At 36.2% G+C, this 14,127-nt stretch overlaps 2 protein-coding genes across 2 annotated transcripts; both read right to left on the bottom strand.

Moving 5' to 3' along the window:
* Positions 1–1,162: 1,162 nt before the first annotated feature.
* LOC125249169 (olfactory receptor 52K1-like) lies at positions 1,163–3,877 on the bottom strand. The gene has a single exon (XM_048161398.1). The coding sequence runs from the start codon at positions 2,445–2,447 to the stop codon at positions 1,503–1,505; it is 945 nt and encodes a 314-aa protein (XP_048017355.1). The 5' UTR covers positions 2,448–3,877; the 3' UTR covers positions 1,163–1,502.
* Positions 3,878–10,331: 6,454 nt separating this feature from the next.
* LOC125249246 (putative gustatory receptor clone PTE03) lies at positions 10,332–12,228 on the bottom strand. Its single transcript, XM_048161494.1, has 2 exons — positions 12,008–12,228; positions 10,332–11,631 (listed from the first exon to the last, which is right to left on the bottom strand). Exon 2 carries the CDS (start codon positions 11,600–11,602, stop codon positions 10,685–10,687), a length of 918 nt encoding a protein of 305 aa, XP_048017451.1. The 5' UTR covers positions 11,603–11,631; positions 12,008–12,228; the 3' UTR covers positions 10,332–10,684.
* Positions 12,229–14,127: the final 1,899 nt, after the last annotated feature.

Raw genomic sequence — 14,127 nt, 5'->3', positions numbered from 1 at the left:
CATTTCACATATAGCAATAACAGCAAATTCTGCCTATTTATTTGCAACCCTAACCAAACACTAATCCCAAATACCATATTGGGATTAGTGATTGTTTTAGGGTTGCATATAATGTGGACACTATGAAATAAAGTGTTACCAAATATTTCAGTTAAATCCTAGTAGGGTTTTAATTTATAGGATGGCGATTAATGACATTCAGGTGAAAGTTTCAGAAGTACTTGGGAAATAAATAAGGTGTGAAAGTGCATTGCTCTGAAGTCAGGGGGTAACATTTGTAGATAGAATGACAAAAATGCCAAAGCAAAGAACATGTAAAATGTAAAACACTTTAAACATGTAAATTAAAACCTTAAAAATCAATTCTTTGTTTCACAGGGTGCCAGTGGAGAGAGGTCTGGATAGGTGAAATATGTTCCCTCTTTTTTATCCAGGTCAGGAAATGAGCTGCAACATTTTGGACAAATTGTAATCGTGAGAGTGATTACCAACTGATTCCAGCATACAAGACATTGCAGTAATCAAGCCTTGAGGAAATAAAAGTGTGAATAACGGTCTCCAAATCCCTAAAAGTAAGAAGGTGCTTTAACTTTCAAAGTCACTTTAGCTGAAAAAAAGCTAGCCCTGACCACTGAATTTATTTGTTTGTCAAACTTCAGATCGGAATCAAAGATGACCCCCAGATTTTTTAAATAAGAATGTGTGTTGGTTCCCTCTGAGTCCCTGTTTGCTTTGATAGCTCCATACACTGTAAAAAACATCAAAAGTTGAGAAAACTTAAAAGTTTAAGGCATCAAACTTCAGCAAATTTTTGTGTTTTCTCAACTTGTTTTTGTAGGAGATTTTTTGAGTTCTCAACTTTTTGTTGTATAAATTGAATACAATAAGTTTAGAAAACTCAACCTGCTGAAGTTTGTTACCTTAAAAGTTTAAGTTTTCTCAACTTTTGATTTTTTACAAGTGAATGTACTATACACTATTCCCACATGCCCATGTAAATACAATACCTAAGGACAGAATATTAAAACAAGTATATTTTTATAGAGTTTTTCTATACATTTATTTTTTAATATAATTTAAATATTAAACTTCCAAAATTTAACTGCTGACATACAGTACAGTACTTCAAGCAAGAAAAAAAGAAGATTCAAACACAGTTCAGACAAAAGCATGTTAATACAAATAACAGCAAAATATATTCAATTGCACCCAGTATATTAAAATGTGTAGTGTTGAGTAACAAGTAACAAGGAAACTTGCCATAAGTATTTTATTGAATATTAAATTGGAGATTATTACAGAACATCAAGGAGATTATGACTTGTTTTATGATGACATAAGAAGTATATGTTACATGAGAAAATTTGTGAATGATGTGCCTCATCATATAGCACTACACAAATCATTTCAGGGAATTAAGTTTTAAGATAAAAAAACAACAACAACAAAAAAACATTGTAAAACCAAGTAACTTTTTATATGTCATATTCTCCTTTAATTACTTATTCTGGAAAATTGACAATTTTTGACCGCTGAAACAAACATAAAATGTTTTTGCGAATTTCTGGCAAATTTAAGCCATAAATAAGAGGATTGAGAACAGGAGGAATAACAAGAAATTCCACTGAAAAAATTATAGCCACAATCTTGTATTTGTCTGAATCATATCGACTTAGAGCAATGTCACAAAATGATGCAATAGAGTAGTTCAGAAAGCTTATAATGTGAGGAAGACATGTTTGTAATGCTTTGCCCCTAAATTCTTTGGAGCTTTTTTGACAAATGACCAAAATTCTGACATAAGTATATAAAATGAAGAAGGCAGGGAGAAAAATTGTTGTTGCTGTGACAAAAAATCCAATTATGTTGTTACTCAAAGTTGAAGTCCCACAAGAGAGTCGAACCACAGACCAGTTGGAGCAGTACAGTCGAGCTATGTCAGTCCCACACAAAGGCAACCTGGCTGAGAAGAGAATAATGAGACCCATAGAAAACGCTGCATAAAGTGATGCTATTGCCATGTACAATGCTGTTACTTTTAATGTCATAATTTTATGATATTTTAAAGGGTTGCATATGGCAACATATCTGTCATATGCCATCAGAGTTAATATTGTATATTCAGATATTGCATAAGAATAAATGGTAAAAATCTGAACATAACATGCTGGCCTAGAAATGGTATTTGTATCAGAAAGGAGATCAACCATTATCCTAGGGAAGAAACCAGCTGAGCCATAGAGATCATTGACAGACAAACAAGATATCAGTATGTACATTGGCTCATGAAGAGATCTGTCTTTAAACACCACAAACAAAATGATGGCATTAAATAATATAATTGCTAAATAAAGTGCAAGTATCAATATTAGGATGAGATATTTCATGTGAACAAACTCCTTGAACAAAGTGAAGTAAAAATATGAAGGCATGGTTCCATTTTCCATTTGCTGAAACAACGAAATAGCCACTTAAAAAGAAATATATGGATTCAGTCTAGTCCATTAATATTTTTTAAAGTAGAAATCAAGAGAGAAAAATTCTCTGAATAGTGAAGGTGAAAGTGAAGATAACTGGTTGTTGCTGTTGGTCTGAGGCAACTTCTGAATTTGCTGTAAACAGTTTTTATATAAGCTACTGTGACAGAACACATGGGAATTGACCACATTAGATTTGCTATTCATTAAGTAAAAAAACAAAACAAAAAAAACAATGGCAATAGATAATGGCTGTATATAAATCATAAAGTCACATAAAATGTAAGCTCACTGAATTTCAACCCACTTTGAATTGTTACAGTGTCAATAGAATATGTAAATGAACCATGTTTACTCTCTCTGTGTTTCCTGGATCGAGAAATTCCCTTTTTTTTCAGCAAAAAAAGAACTTTTGACTGCTTCCAGGATTTTCCTGAAAACTACAGATTGTACTTCTGCATTTTTGTATCCCAGCCCACGGACAGTTGGATTGACAGAAGGTTAACAAAACAGCTATTACAATAAGTTTATCACTGAAAATTGTATAATATTTTGTCTGCTCTTTAAACAACATTATGGTACAAATTGAACACTTCAACAACCTTCTCACCTGTATTCAATGGCTTTTTGCTTCAGGAGGTTGGGCAGAACATGCTCCCTTTTCTGCTTCTTCCAAATTAACAATTTTTCTCATTTTTTCCCTATCCCTTGGCCTTATGGAGGAAAAAAAGGAGACTACAAACACAGAGGTTTTTTTTTTTTTTTTTTAGTTTATCCATAGCAGTGTAATCTTTGTATTTACAATTCTTTGCAGTAGCCACTGCCTACAACATGCCGGATTCTTCACTGGAAACCAAAATTAACTCACTCCTGCTAAATGTTTACTCTCTGAATTCTTGCACAACTCAACAGAAACTCAAGTTGCCTATGTTTTGAATTGTTTATGGATGGTGCACCAAAAGTTGTTGCTCATAAGAGGGAAAATTTCAGGAAATTGAGGCGTCAAAACCTGTGTCAGGAGGAGCAGCTAATGTTCGTATGTGCAGTGATCACTTTGTCCAAGGTTAGTTAATATAACTTAAATATGCTAAGCCCTAGTGATTTAAATCATGTGGAGTCTGTAGACTGGACTCTTACAGTTCTCATCGGTTATCAGAAATGTAAGCCCATGTCAGAAGCATTGCTTAAAGGAACAGAGAGGATCAACATAGACGCGCAGAAGCTGCAGAGGCCTTGCTGGATCTCTGTGAGTCAGCTGAGAACCCAGAGCAAGAGGACAACACAGAGATGTTACTGTATATGAGCAACAAGGTAAAATGATTGTATTAATAAGTTTTGCCACTAAAAGACAGTTGTCAGCAGATGAGGTTCAACAAACTAGAGAAATAGCTAATGTGCATATTCATGTCAAAAGGGTTATTGGATTAGTTAGAAGGAAATATCAGATTCTGCAAAGTAGGGCCATGCCCATTGAACACATGGCAACAAAACCAGACGAGTCACTGACTTTGATAAGATTGGAGTTATTTGCCATGTCAAATTTTTCAGTCTGTGGTCCAACTAGAGTAAGAAATTATGAAACTATGGAATAATTAGTAATGATATGCCTTTTTCTGTCAGCTGAGCTGTATGAAAAAACTTTGGGTGGATAAATGATAGCTATATAAAATGTTGGTATATTACATAATAGCACACATTGCTACAACAAAAACAAAGCATATGCGCTCCAGAACAAACAACACTCTACTTTGTGTACATAATAATCAAATGACCTACCCAGGTATATCAGCAACACAAACAGGGAAAAAGCATGATAAGAGACGTACAGCTCCAAATCAGTGACCGTGATGGCAGGTTTGTAACAAAACACATGCTCAGAAAACAAACAATATTCTGTTTATTGCACATAGTAAATCAAATGACCTACTCGGGTATTATCAGCAACACGAACAGGGGAGAACAGACAATACAATTTATGCACTGTGTTCAGCCGCTCTCCACACTCCCACCAGTACAACACCAAACAACCATGTGCTTGTCTCGACAGTGTCACGCCAAACAGCGTTTAACCAATTTGAGCGGAAGTTACATGACAAGCATTCTTCCGTGATGTCTTCATCAAACAAAATAACTAAATAAACGAACCCACTACACATATAATGCAAAATTAATATTGTTTAACACATTCACTCTAACAAAGGCTAGGTTTTTCATTCAGGCAGCATTTACACTGGCACAAAAAATCTTTTGCTCACATCTGACACAGATCGGAATTAGGTGCACACGTGTGAACACAAAAATCCACACGAGATCCGATTTTTTCGCATCCGATCTGAGCCACTTCCAAATGTGGTTTTAAATCCGATACATATCCGATCTCTGGACATGCGACTTACGTCTAAACACGCATATCCGATTCCCATTGGAATTCCAAGCCACCACACAGCGAGGGCGGCACGTTTGCTCACTAAAAGATAGCTTTTATGTTGTAAGCAGACGTGTTTGTATGCACTCGCACTAAAATTCGCAGCTTATTATTGAGGTGGGAACTTTATGTCTAACGTTATCTATTTTTCTAGAAAGAGATTGCACACACACACACACACACACACACACACACAGCAGCTGAATTTCAACCTTTGCCCACAATGCCCGGTTAATTTAAAAGAGACCGCCGTTGTTATTTTCTTATAAGCCAAAAGCTTCACTGTACTCTCTCTCTCTCTCTCTCACTCTCTCTCTCTCTCTCTCTCTCTCGCGTGCGCGCGCTCTCCCTAGCCTGCTCGAATTCAGTTAAAAAAGTGGAATTCTAAATCTGATTACTGTAGATAAAATATCAAACTCAAATTACCTTTATTTTCCAGTCTATATTCGTTCAGTCAGAATTCGCGCTGCAATACATCCATGACACTGACAGCTGTCCATTCTGGCAGGTAATCATGACCACCCGACGTGAAATATATGAATAATTTTGATAGAACGGCCATTCAAAACCCGAGGATCTACTATGTGCATGTAAAACTATCAATGACAATCATTTTGGGGTAGGAAGTAATGTAAACACAGATATCGGATACCAGTCGCGTCTAAAGTCAATGTAAACACACTGGCCAAAAAATCGGATATGGTCAAAAGATCGGATCTATGCATTAAGACTTGCAGTGTAAATGCAGCCTCAGTCTCTCTTGTTAATTTATTTATTCACGTTTAAACGCCATAACCCTAGCAAAACATTAATGTGGTGGGTTGAATTTTTTTTCCCGGTCCAGCTCTTATGATTCCTAAGCAAGACAAAATTTCTAATGATGAAACTATTTAAAGTAAACTCATTAAGGCAGTTGTATGCTCAAAAGTTGTTGCTCTTTCTGGAAACCTTAATCTGTTGTAGCCTGGGATATTTATAATCCGGACCTCATTATGTCGGACTCACCGCAGGTAACTCATAATCTGCAGTTGTTAATCCTGTCTCCTGACAAAAACATTGCATGCGGCACCTGTAGTGTGTGGAAAGTTACTGGAGTGCGCAGCCGTGCATGTCTCGCACGTCTTGCAAAAGGAACGTAATGGCAGTGATTGACAAGCCAGAGGGCCAATCCGCGCACGTCTTTCACAAGGAACGTAATGGCAGTGATTGACAAGCCAGAGGGCCAATCGTTTACGCGAATGGCTGATGTTTTTAAGGCCCTACCTCGTGCACAGATGATGTATATTAATATTATTCCTTTCAGTGCACCTAATAAATAGTCTTTTATCAGTTAGTAAAGACAGTTATATTGCAAAAGTAATATTGCAAAAATGTATAAAACAAAACATCCTCTTTAGCACCTTTAAATGAAAGAAACTTATCCAAGATGACGATGGTGATGATGATGACTATTTAAACCAATTTGTTCTATCATTATAGGTGGGAGAGAAATGCTGAATTTCTTTATTCAATTCTAACAGTGCTTGTTGCAAACAGCACCATAGTCATTAAGGGCTTAAAGCTGCAGTCCGTAACTTTTTTTTTGGTTAAAAATTATCCAAAATCTATTTTTTGAGTACATTACCAGCCAGTGTTCAAAACTATCTCCTTATCTTAGCTCGATTCACAACGGTAAGCTTGTAATAATGTTTTATAATAAGAGCTGGTGGATTTCCGCGGGAAATTCGAGCATGCAGCAGTTCGTCTTTGCATCATTACGTCACGTCTGTAAACAGAAAGGAAGGAGTCCAGGCAAGTCAGTTTTATCATGTGAGGATGCTGCTTGTAGCGGATCATTTATAGCCTGTTCTCACAGCAGCTGAAATAATTAAATGTCAATCTGACACTGACAATCATCAGTGACAACTGGAGATTCACCCGTAGTCAAAAAGCAAAAGACTTTGGACTGTGGAGTGGCTACAGAAATTGAAATCTACAGGTAACACTAATATACACTAAATACACATATAGCGTGCATCTCAATCAGGCCCCTAGTTCAGTAGTCAGGGCTAGAGCCCTGCATTTCTGCCCGAGCCCGATGGGCCCCACGGGCCAGGCTTCGGGCCGATTTTCACGTCATAGCTCAGAGGTGGGATGGGCCTCAGGCTTGTTTTAGGCTTCTCCTCCTTTTAATACTTTGGACATCCATTAATTAAAATGGCGGGAACATGATGAGACCATAGCTGCGTCTCATTTCGTGTCCTCATGTTTAGTGTAGCAGAGAGTGCACCTTCAGCGCAGCAGCTGGAAGAGTGAGAATAGAGTGCCTCAGGGATGACACATTTTTGTAGGCAAAACCTGGAAGCGAGTTAGCATTTTAGGACTTCCGGTTCCAACGCCGTAAAGTCTATGGTTTTTTAAATGGGTTTTTGCTAAATCGCCTGAAATAAGGTCTGTGGTTAACAAAGCCTCTAAATACTTTCACGTTTTGATCTATGACATAAAACACACCAGTTATAACCCACTTGTGATTTTTTTAACTTTTACTGTGTCTTAAAATCGGCGGTTGCTAACAAATTGCTAAAAGGGACATGATTAAAAACGGGACATTTGGACAGCATTTCTCATGAAAAAGTGGATAAGTATTCATAACAGCACAGATCATAATCAGCGAGCATGTTTATAAATAAAGTTGTTTTCTAAATAAAGTTTGAGGAAGCTTGGTGGTGGTGACGTTGATCCGCGACCATGGTGTGCTGTAGTCCGTTTATAGCCTACTGTTAGCCTTTTATATCTGACGACTTTATTTAGGCTTCAAAATCTATAAATGTTGTGTTAACTTGTAAAGATTATCTTGATAGACAAAACGTGTCATAAGTGTCATAACCCTTTGTTAAACACAGAGCTTATTTTTAGCGATTTTCCAAAAGTCTATGGGAAAAATGCATAGGCTTTCAATCGAGGGAACCCATGCGCCGCTAACTTCCTGGTTGGCCTACAAAAACACGTCATCCCTGGGGTACTCTATTGGATTCAAATTAGGGATGTTCATTTCGGTGTGACACATTAAAAATACCAACATGTTATTTTCAAGGCTTTAGTTTTATACATGTGCAAATACGGCATATAAAACAACAGAATATGAGTATGAATGGTGAAATCGCGCCGGCGCCTTGTGCACATACACAACATAGCCTATCAGTTCTCACATTTTTAACTTGACATCACAGCCTGTTTATTATCAAAATAAAATACAGTCAATCAAAGTTACACTGCTCAATGTATATATAGATGTATATATAGGCTAGTCTGTACAATCTGTGGTGTTAAGGCCTATATCGACTCACTTAAAAAGCACAATTGAAGGATGTATTGTTGGAACGCGAGCGAAGTACAAAGCCTATAATTTACATAATAAATAATAGTTTAGCATTCAAATACTTCAAGAATATGGAAACATTTGGATTTGTGCCGAATTGGAGAGGTAGGCGACATGTTCTTTTATTTTTCATTATGGTTCTGTTCTGAATAGGCAACCGTTTATAGGATATGTTGTCTATAGCTATATGTTTATAGTTTGTTTTCTTTTTAAACCGTCTAACCGATAGTATTAATTGGTCAAACTTCTTGGTTAACAGTTAACTAGTCAATTATGAGCATCCCTAATTAAAACTTTCCAACGCGGATGCCGTGCTTTTTCTCTCACGATTCTCTTTCTCTATCAGAGCGTTCTTCTGTCTGTAGCATGTTGTCTCGCTTTTCATTTGAAAATAAAATGATCATGTTCAGTGGTGAAGCTTTGATTTTGATGCACAGCTGTGGTGTAAGGTAAGACAACCTGTTAAGTTTGTTTTTAAGCCAGTTTTGTTTTTGTTTTGTTTATTTTTCCGCACGCTGTTACGAGCAGCAGAGCAGCCTGCCTCAGCTTGAAAAAAGTTTCTTTTTACTGTGGTAGTGCTAATAAACGTGTCACGGGTGTTTTGGTTTTGTTCACGTTTTTGATTTCATGTCTTTTATTTTGTAGTTTGTTTTATGTTGCTTGTTGTGTCATGCTTCCCTTGATCCTCATGTTCTCCCTTAGTCCATGTGTCATGTTCTGATTGGGTGTTTATGGTCATGTGGTTTTCAGTCCTGTTCTTTCATTGGTTCTCTTGTTCCTTGTGTCACTTCCCCATTGGTTGTCCTAGTCATGTGTTCATTCAGTTCTTGTATTTATAGCCCTCATGTTCCATTGTTATCTTGTCTAGCTTTGTTTTATGTAACCTGCTGTTTGGTGAGTGTTAGTGTTTATAGTTCAAGTCAAGTCACGTCTTTGTTTATGTTCATGCTATGTTTTTGTTATGGATTATTTTCATTATTAAAGCTGCACTTGGGTTCTAAACTACGCTTGCCTCCAGTGGACTCCCTCTGTGTTACAACGTTACACTAACATTGTGATATGTTTATATTAGTGTTTTACATCTATGGCTTTTATTGAACAAGTGTTGATTTGAGAGTCTAAATCGATCAAACGTGCTCAACTCACTGTCGGCCGCTGTGGTCGTCACTTTAAAAACATAAGAAGTGCTCCAAACATTTTTCTAAATTAACTAAATAAAGAAACGAAAAGGTTTACAACTACTTTGCAATTAAAAACAAAACTGAACATTTTAATGGCTGCAACAAAGGCTGCGTTATGGAGAGGATTTAAAAAAAGGGCTCTGGTCAGGGCACTGATCAGGAAATCGGCCACATTCATTTATTTACATGATATACTGATTCACGACCTTTGGAGCAAGGGAGCTGAGTGAGAGTCAGGGATAGGCAATGCTGATGTTGTTAACATTAACAATTTGAGAACAAAGTATAACAGTAATAATACATTTCACGGATTGGCGTGATCCAAGCTAAGGGATCATTAGATTTAATCATCATTGGCAGCACAATTTATTGTAGGCCTAATGCTTTTTTCCTCAGTTGGTCAAAACAAAAGTGGCAGAAATGTTACATACTTGTTCAGATGATATTTTCCAGTGAAAAATCTTAAATTGGCCTTACTTTCAAGACATAGAATCTGTGATTCTGAAGCACAGTATCCACACCGGCGCGTTGACTGACAGCAAACATTAGATTCATCCGCTGAGGAGTCGTGCTGATGCACAACGCACGAAACGATAACTATTCCGCATATGACTGCAATCGCAGGTTTCAAACAGAAGACAAAGAGGAAAAATTGCGGAATGCAGCTTTAAGAAAGCATTGCATAATTTAAAGGGGAGGCTCGTGTCAATTTGTAACAAGTAGCTGGATTCATTTTTGTGCTCATTTCTTGTTTCCTTCCAGAATGCAGGGAGACATACTAACCTTAGCACATATAGTGGACAGTCACAATATTTCACAATATTGGATGTAAAGTGAATATAATAATGAGCTACATGGTTAAAGTATACACACACACACACACACACACATTTGGTTTTCATGTTTTATGGGGACATTCCATAGACAAAACTATTTTATATTGTACAAACTCTCCTTATGCTAACCCTACCCCTAATCCTACCCCTTACAGAAAACGTAGGAGCATAACACAAAGCAGTCTTCATTAAATCCACAGTGGATAAACAGAGACATTGTAGGAGAACTCAGAATACTACCACAATGAGTTAATGAGACAGGACAATAAGGAAACACAGGGCTTATAAATGCAGGGAGTAATCATTAACACAAAACACTTGCACAGAATGATTAACTGCTTGGTGATCTAGGAGACAAACTGGAACTCAGGCAGACACAAAGGGAAAAACAGAACATACTTGTGACACTACCTGAAGGGGTTTATAAGACAAATAATTTTTTTGCGAATATCAGGCAGGTTTAAAGCATAAACAAGGGGGTTCAGAATGGGTGGGATAATAAGAAACTCCAGTGAAAGGAAAACTGACAGCCCTGTAGGAAGTTCTAAATTCACAATTCGACTCAAAGTGACCTCAGAAATAATAGCAATTGAGAAATTCAAAAGGACCACTATGTGTGGAATACAAGTTTGAAACGCTTTGCTCTTGAACTGTGCTGAGCTTCTTTGACAAATTATAATAATTTTTACATATGAATATAATATTAAACTTAAAGGTATTACAGTAGTTGTGATTAATATAACCAAGCCAAAAACATTATTAATTATAGATTTTTCACAAGAAAGCTTGACTACTTCATAGTTGTGGCAGTACACTTTAAATAATTTGTTACCACACATTTTCAGTTTTGTACTTAAAAAACTAGCAACACTAAGTAAAATCATTGGATATGCCAGGTTTATAACTACTGAAACAGTCAAAAACCTTGGTGTAATTATGTTGTGGTATCGTAAGGGTTTACAGATTGCAACAAATCTATCAAATGCCATTATCATTAATATCATATATTCATTTGCGGCATACATGAAAATGACAATACACTGTAAGACACATGCTTCAAGAGAGATTGAGTGTGTATCAGATAGCAAGTCTGTCAGTACTCTTGGGAAAAAGCCAGCAGTTCCAAACATAGAGTTGACAGACAAACACAAAATAAGAATATACATGGGCTGGTGTAAAGTCCTTTCCAGAAATATTGCAAGCATAATAAGGACATTAAATAATATGATAGCACAGTACAGCATAAATCCTAAACTGAAGAAACCATATCTTGTGTACCCAAGATTTTCAAATAACATGAAGTAAAAATATGTCCCATTTTCCATTTTGCATTAGGCAGAGTTCCTTTATTGACCTGAAGAAGAAAGTACACAAAGTTTCTATGATTATTAAACATCTTTACTACTTTGCATTATTAACTTGAGATCAATAAGGTTAAATTTAAATTATATTAATTTCTGAATATTCTAATACATTTCTACATGAAGTAGCATTAGTTGATGAATTATGAACAAACATGGATTATCAATGAACAGTAGTATATTATAAATAAATTCACAAAAACTTAGATTAATATTTGCTGTGTATATAAGATATGTATATATGTGTGTATATATAAGAATTGTGTATACATAATCTTCAGGTTTATTCGGTTTAACAAAATACTTGTGAGATATCACACCAGGCAAATATTTCTATACCTTAAAACACACATTACATAATGGAAATACCTTCTGTGATGCACCATGAAATGACCATTGTTGCTCATTTAATGTGCGAGAGAAATCACTATATGTGTTTTAGAAAAACTGTGGGTCATCATTCTTATAGCATCCAACATGTCTCAGGAGGTCTCTCTGCTTTTCTGCATAAAGAGCACAAACCCCTCCTAACCCTTTATCTTTTCTTTCTTTTTTTTTTTTTTTTTTTTTCCTTTTTTTGTCATTTTGCCTGTGTCAATGCCAAATGCATACATTTTGGCAGAAGTATGTATTTTTATTGTAATTTTAATATTTCGTCATTATTTCTTTCATAAATCTATTGGTAACACTTTAGGTCATGGTAACCCACTAGTAATGACTGAAGTATTACCAAATACTTAAGAAGAAATTACTAATTATTTGGATCAGTATTCTAAAGTGAGAAACATGATAACTCATGATAACTACTGGAGTCATTGTAAACTTTTGAGGTTTTTGTAAAGTATTGGATAGTATTAAATCAAGAGTTACTATATAACTCTAAAGTAACTACTTCTTATTTGTATCAGTATTCTAAAGTGAAGATCATAGTAAGCCACTAGTAATTACTCAAGTGTTACTACATCCTTCTAAAGGAACTACTAATTATTTGGATCAGTATTCTAAAGTGAAGATCATGGTAACCCACAAGTAATTACTCAAGTGTTACCAAATATATAATAAGGAATTACTGTAAAAAAACATACAAAAACATCAAAAGTTTACAAAGATTTAAGTAGTTACTAGAGAGTTATCCTGTTTCTCACTTTAGAATACTGATACAAATAATGAGTAATTCCTTCTTAAGTATTTGGTAATACTTCATTACTAGTGGGTAACCAAGACCTTTACTTTAGAATTAATTATACATTATGCATCATTCATGTTAATTATGAACCTGTATATAGTAGTTCTTAGTAGTTCTCTGGGAGGTATGAAAAAACAGTAGTTACTGATTAGTTAATAGTGAACTACCACCTTCAACTGAGCACTATTACTTACTAATTCATTCATCAGAGTTTCTTGTTAGTTAATAGTAGTTACTAGAGTGTTAATAATGCATTATTCATTTGTTCCTGTGTAGTTATTCATTAATGAAGGATCAGTATTCTAAAGTGTTACCAATCTATTTTACACTATAGGTGCACAAAATAGATACATGTAGGAGTTTGAAGGCAAAAATTTCCTCAATGAAACCCGATAAAACTGCTATTATACTGCCATTTCTACACGACACAAGCAGTGTTGGACACGTTACTTTAAAAAAGTAATTACTTATAGTTATTATTTACTTCTCACCAGTGTTGGGAGTAACGCGTTACAAAAGTAATGCATTACAGTAACGTATTACTTTTTGCTGTAACGCAGTAGTGTAAGGCATTACTAATCAATTTTCAGTAATATTTTACTTGGTACATGTTCAGTAACGCTTGCGTTACAAGACACTTTTAGCCCAAAATTAGCCCAGATTATTTTGATAGCGGCTGGTTCTGAAGTAGATGTGTCTGGAGAGCGCAGTTCATGGTTGCATGGTTGCATAGCAACGACAGATGCCACGGGAGCGCAAGTGCTTTGTAAAGGAGAAGAAAGAGGCGCGGGCGCGCTTTCCACACGGCATGTGAACGGCCCCTAATATTAGAGAACAGAGAACTGTCCGTCTTGCCTGCACTTTTTCACTCCTCCACTCACTACAGCCACCTACTCTCACCTACATTTCAGGCGAGGCGCATCTCAAAGACAACTATGCGTTCATCCTACCTGGTTTTGTGAATGCAAAGTCGGTGTGTCTTATCTGCAACGAAGTTGTCGCTGTTTGCAAAGAATATAGGCTTGTTTGAGATGTGCCTAGCCTCGCCTGAAGTTCAGCCGAGAGTAGGCGGCTGCAGAGGAGGAGTGAAAAAAGTGCAGGCAAATTTGCTGGATTCGAGTACTACGCGTGCACAGAAGAGTCACCGGGTTTTTGCGTAGTATAGAGTGACAAATCGTACCAGCGTACTTTGAGGACAAAATGCATACACGCTACGCAAAATGCGTACATGTTGGCAGGTCTGCAAAGTATTTCTTGCATTAAACCGATTATTGATTTATGTTACCAGATGCAATACTTTGCA

Source organism: Megalobrama amblycephala, linkage group LG16 (genome assembly GCF_018812025.1).
Source record: "Megalobrama amblycephala isolate DHTTF-2021 linkage group LG16, ASM1881202v1, whole genome shotgun sequence".
Taxonomy (NCBI): domain Eukaryota; kingdom Metazoa; phylum Chordata; class Actinopteri; order Cypriniformes; family Xenocyprididae; genus Megalobrama; species Megalobrama amblycephala.
This window is presented reverse-complemented; position numbering and strand designations above follow the sequence as displayed.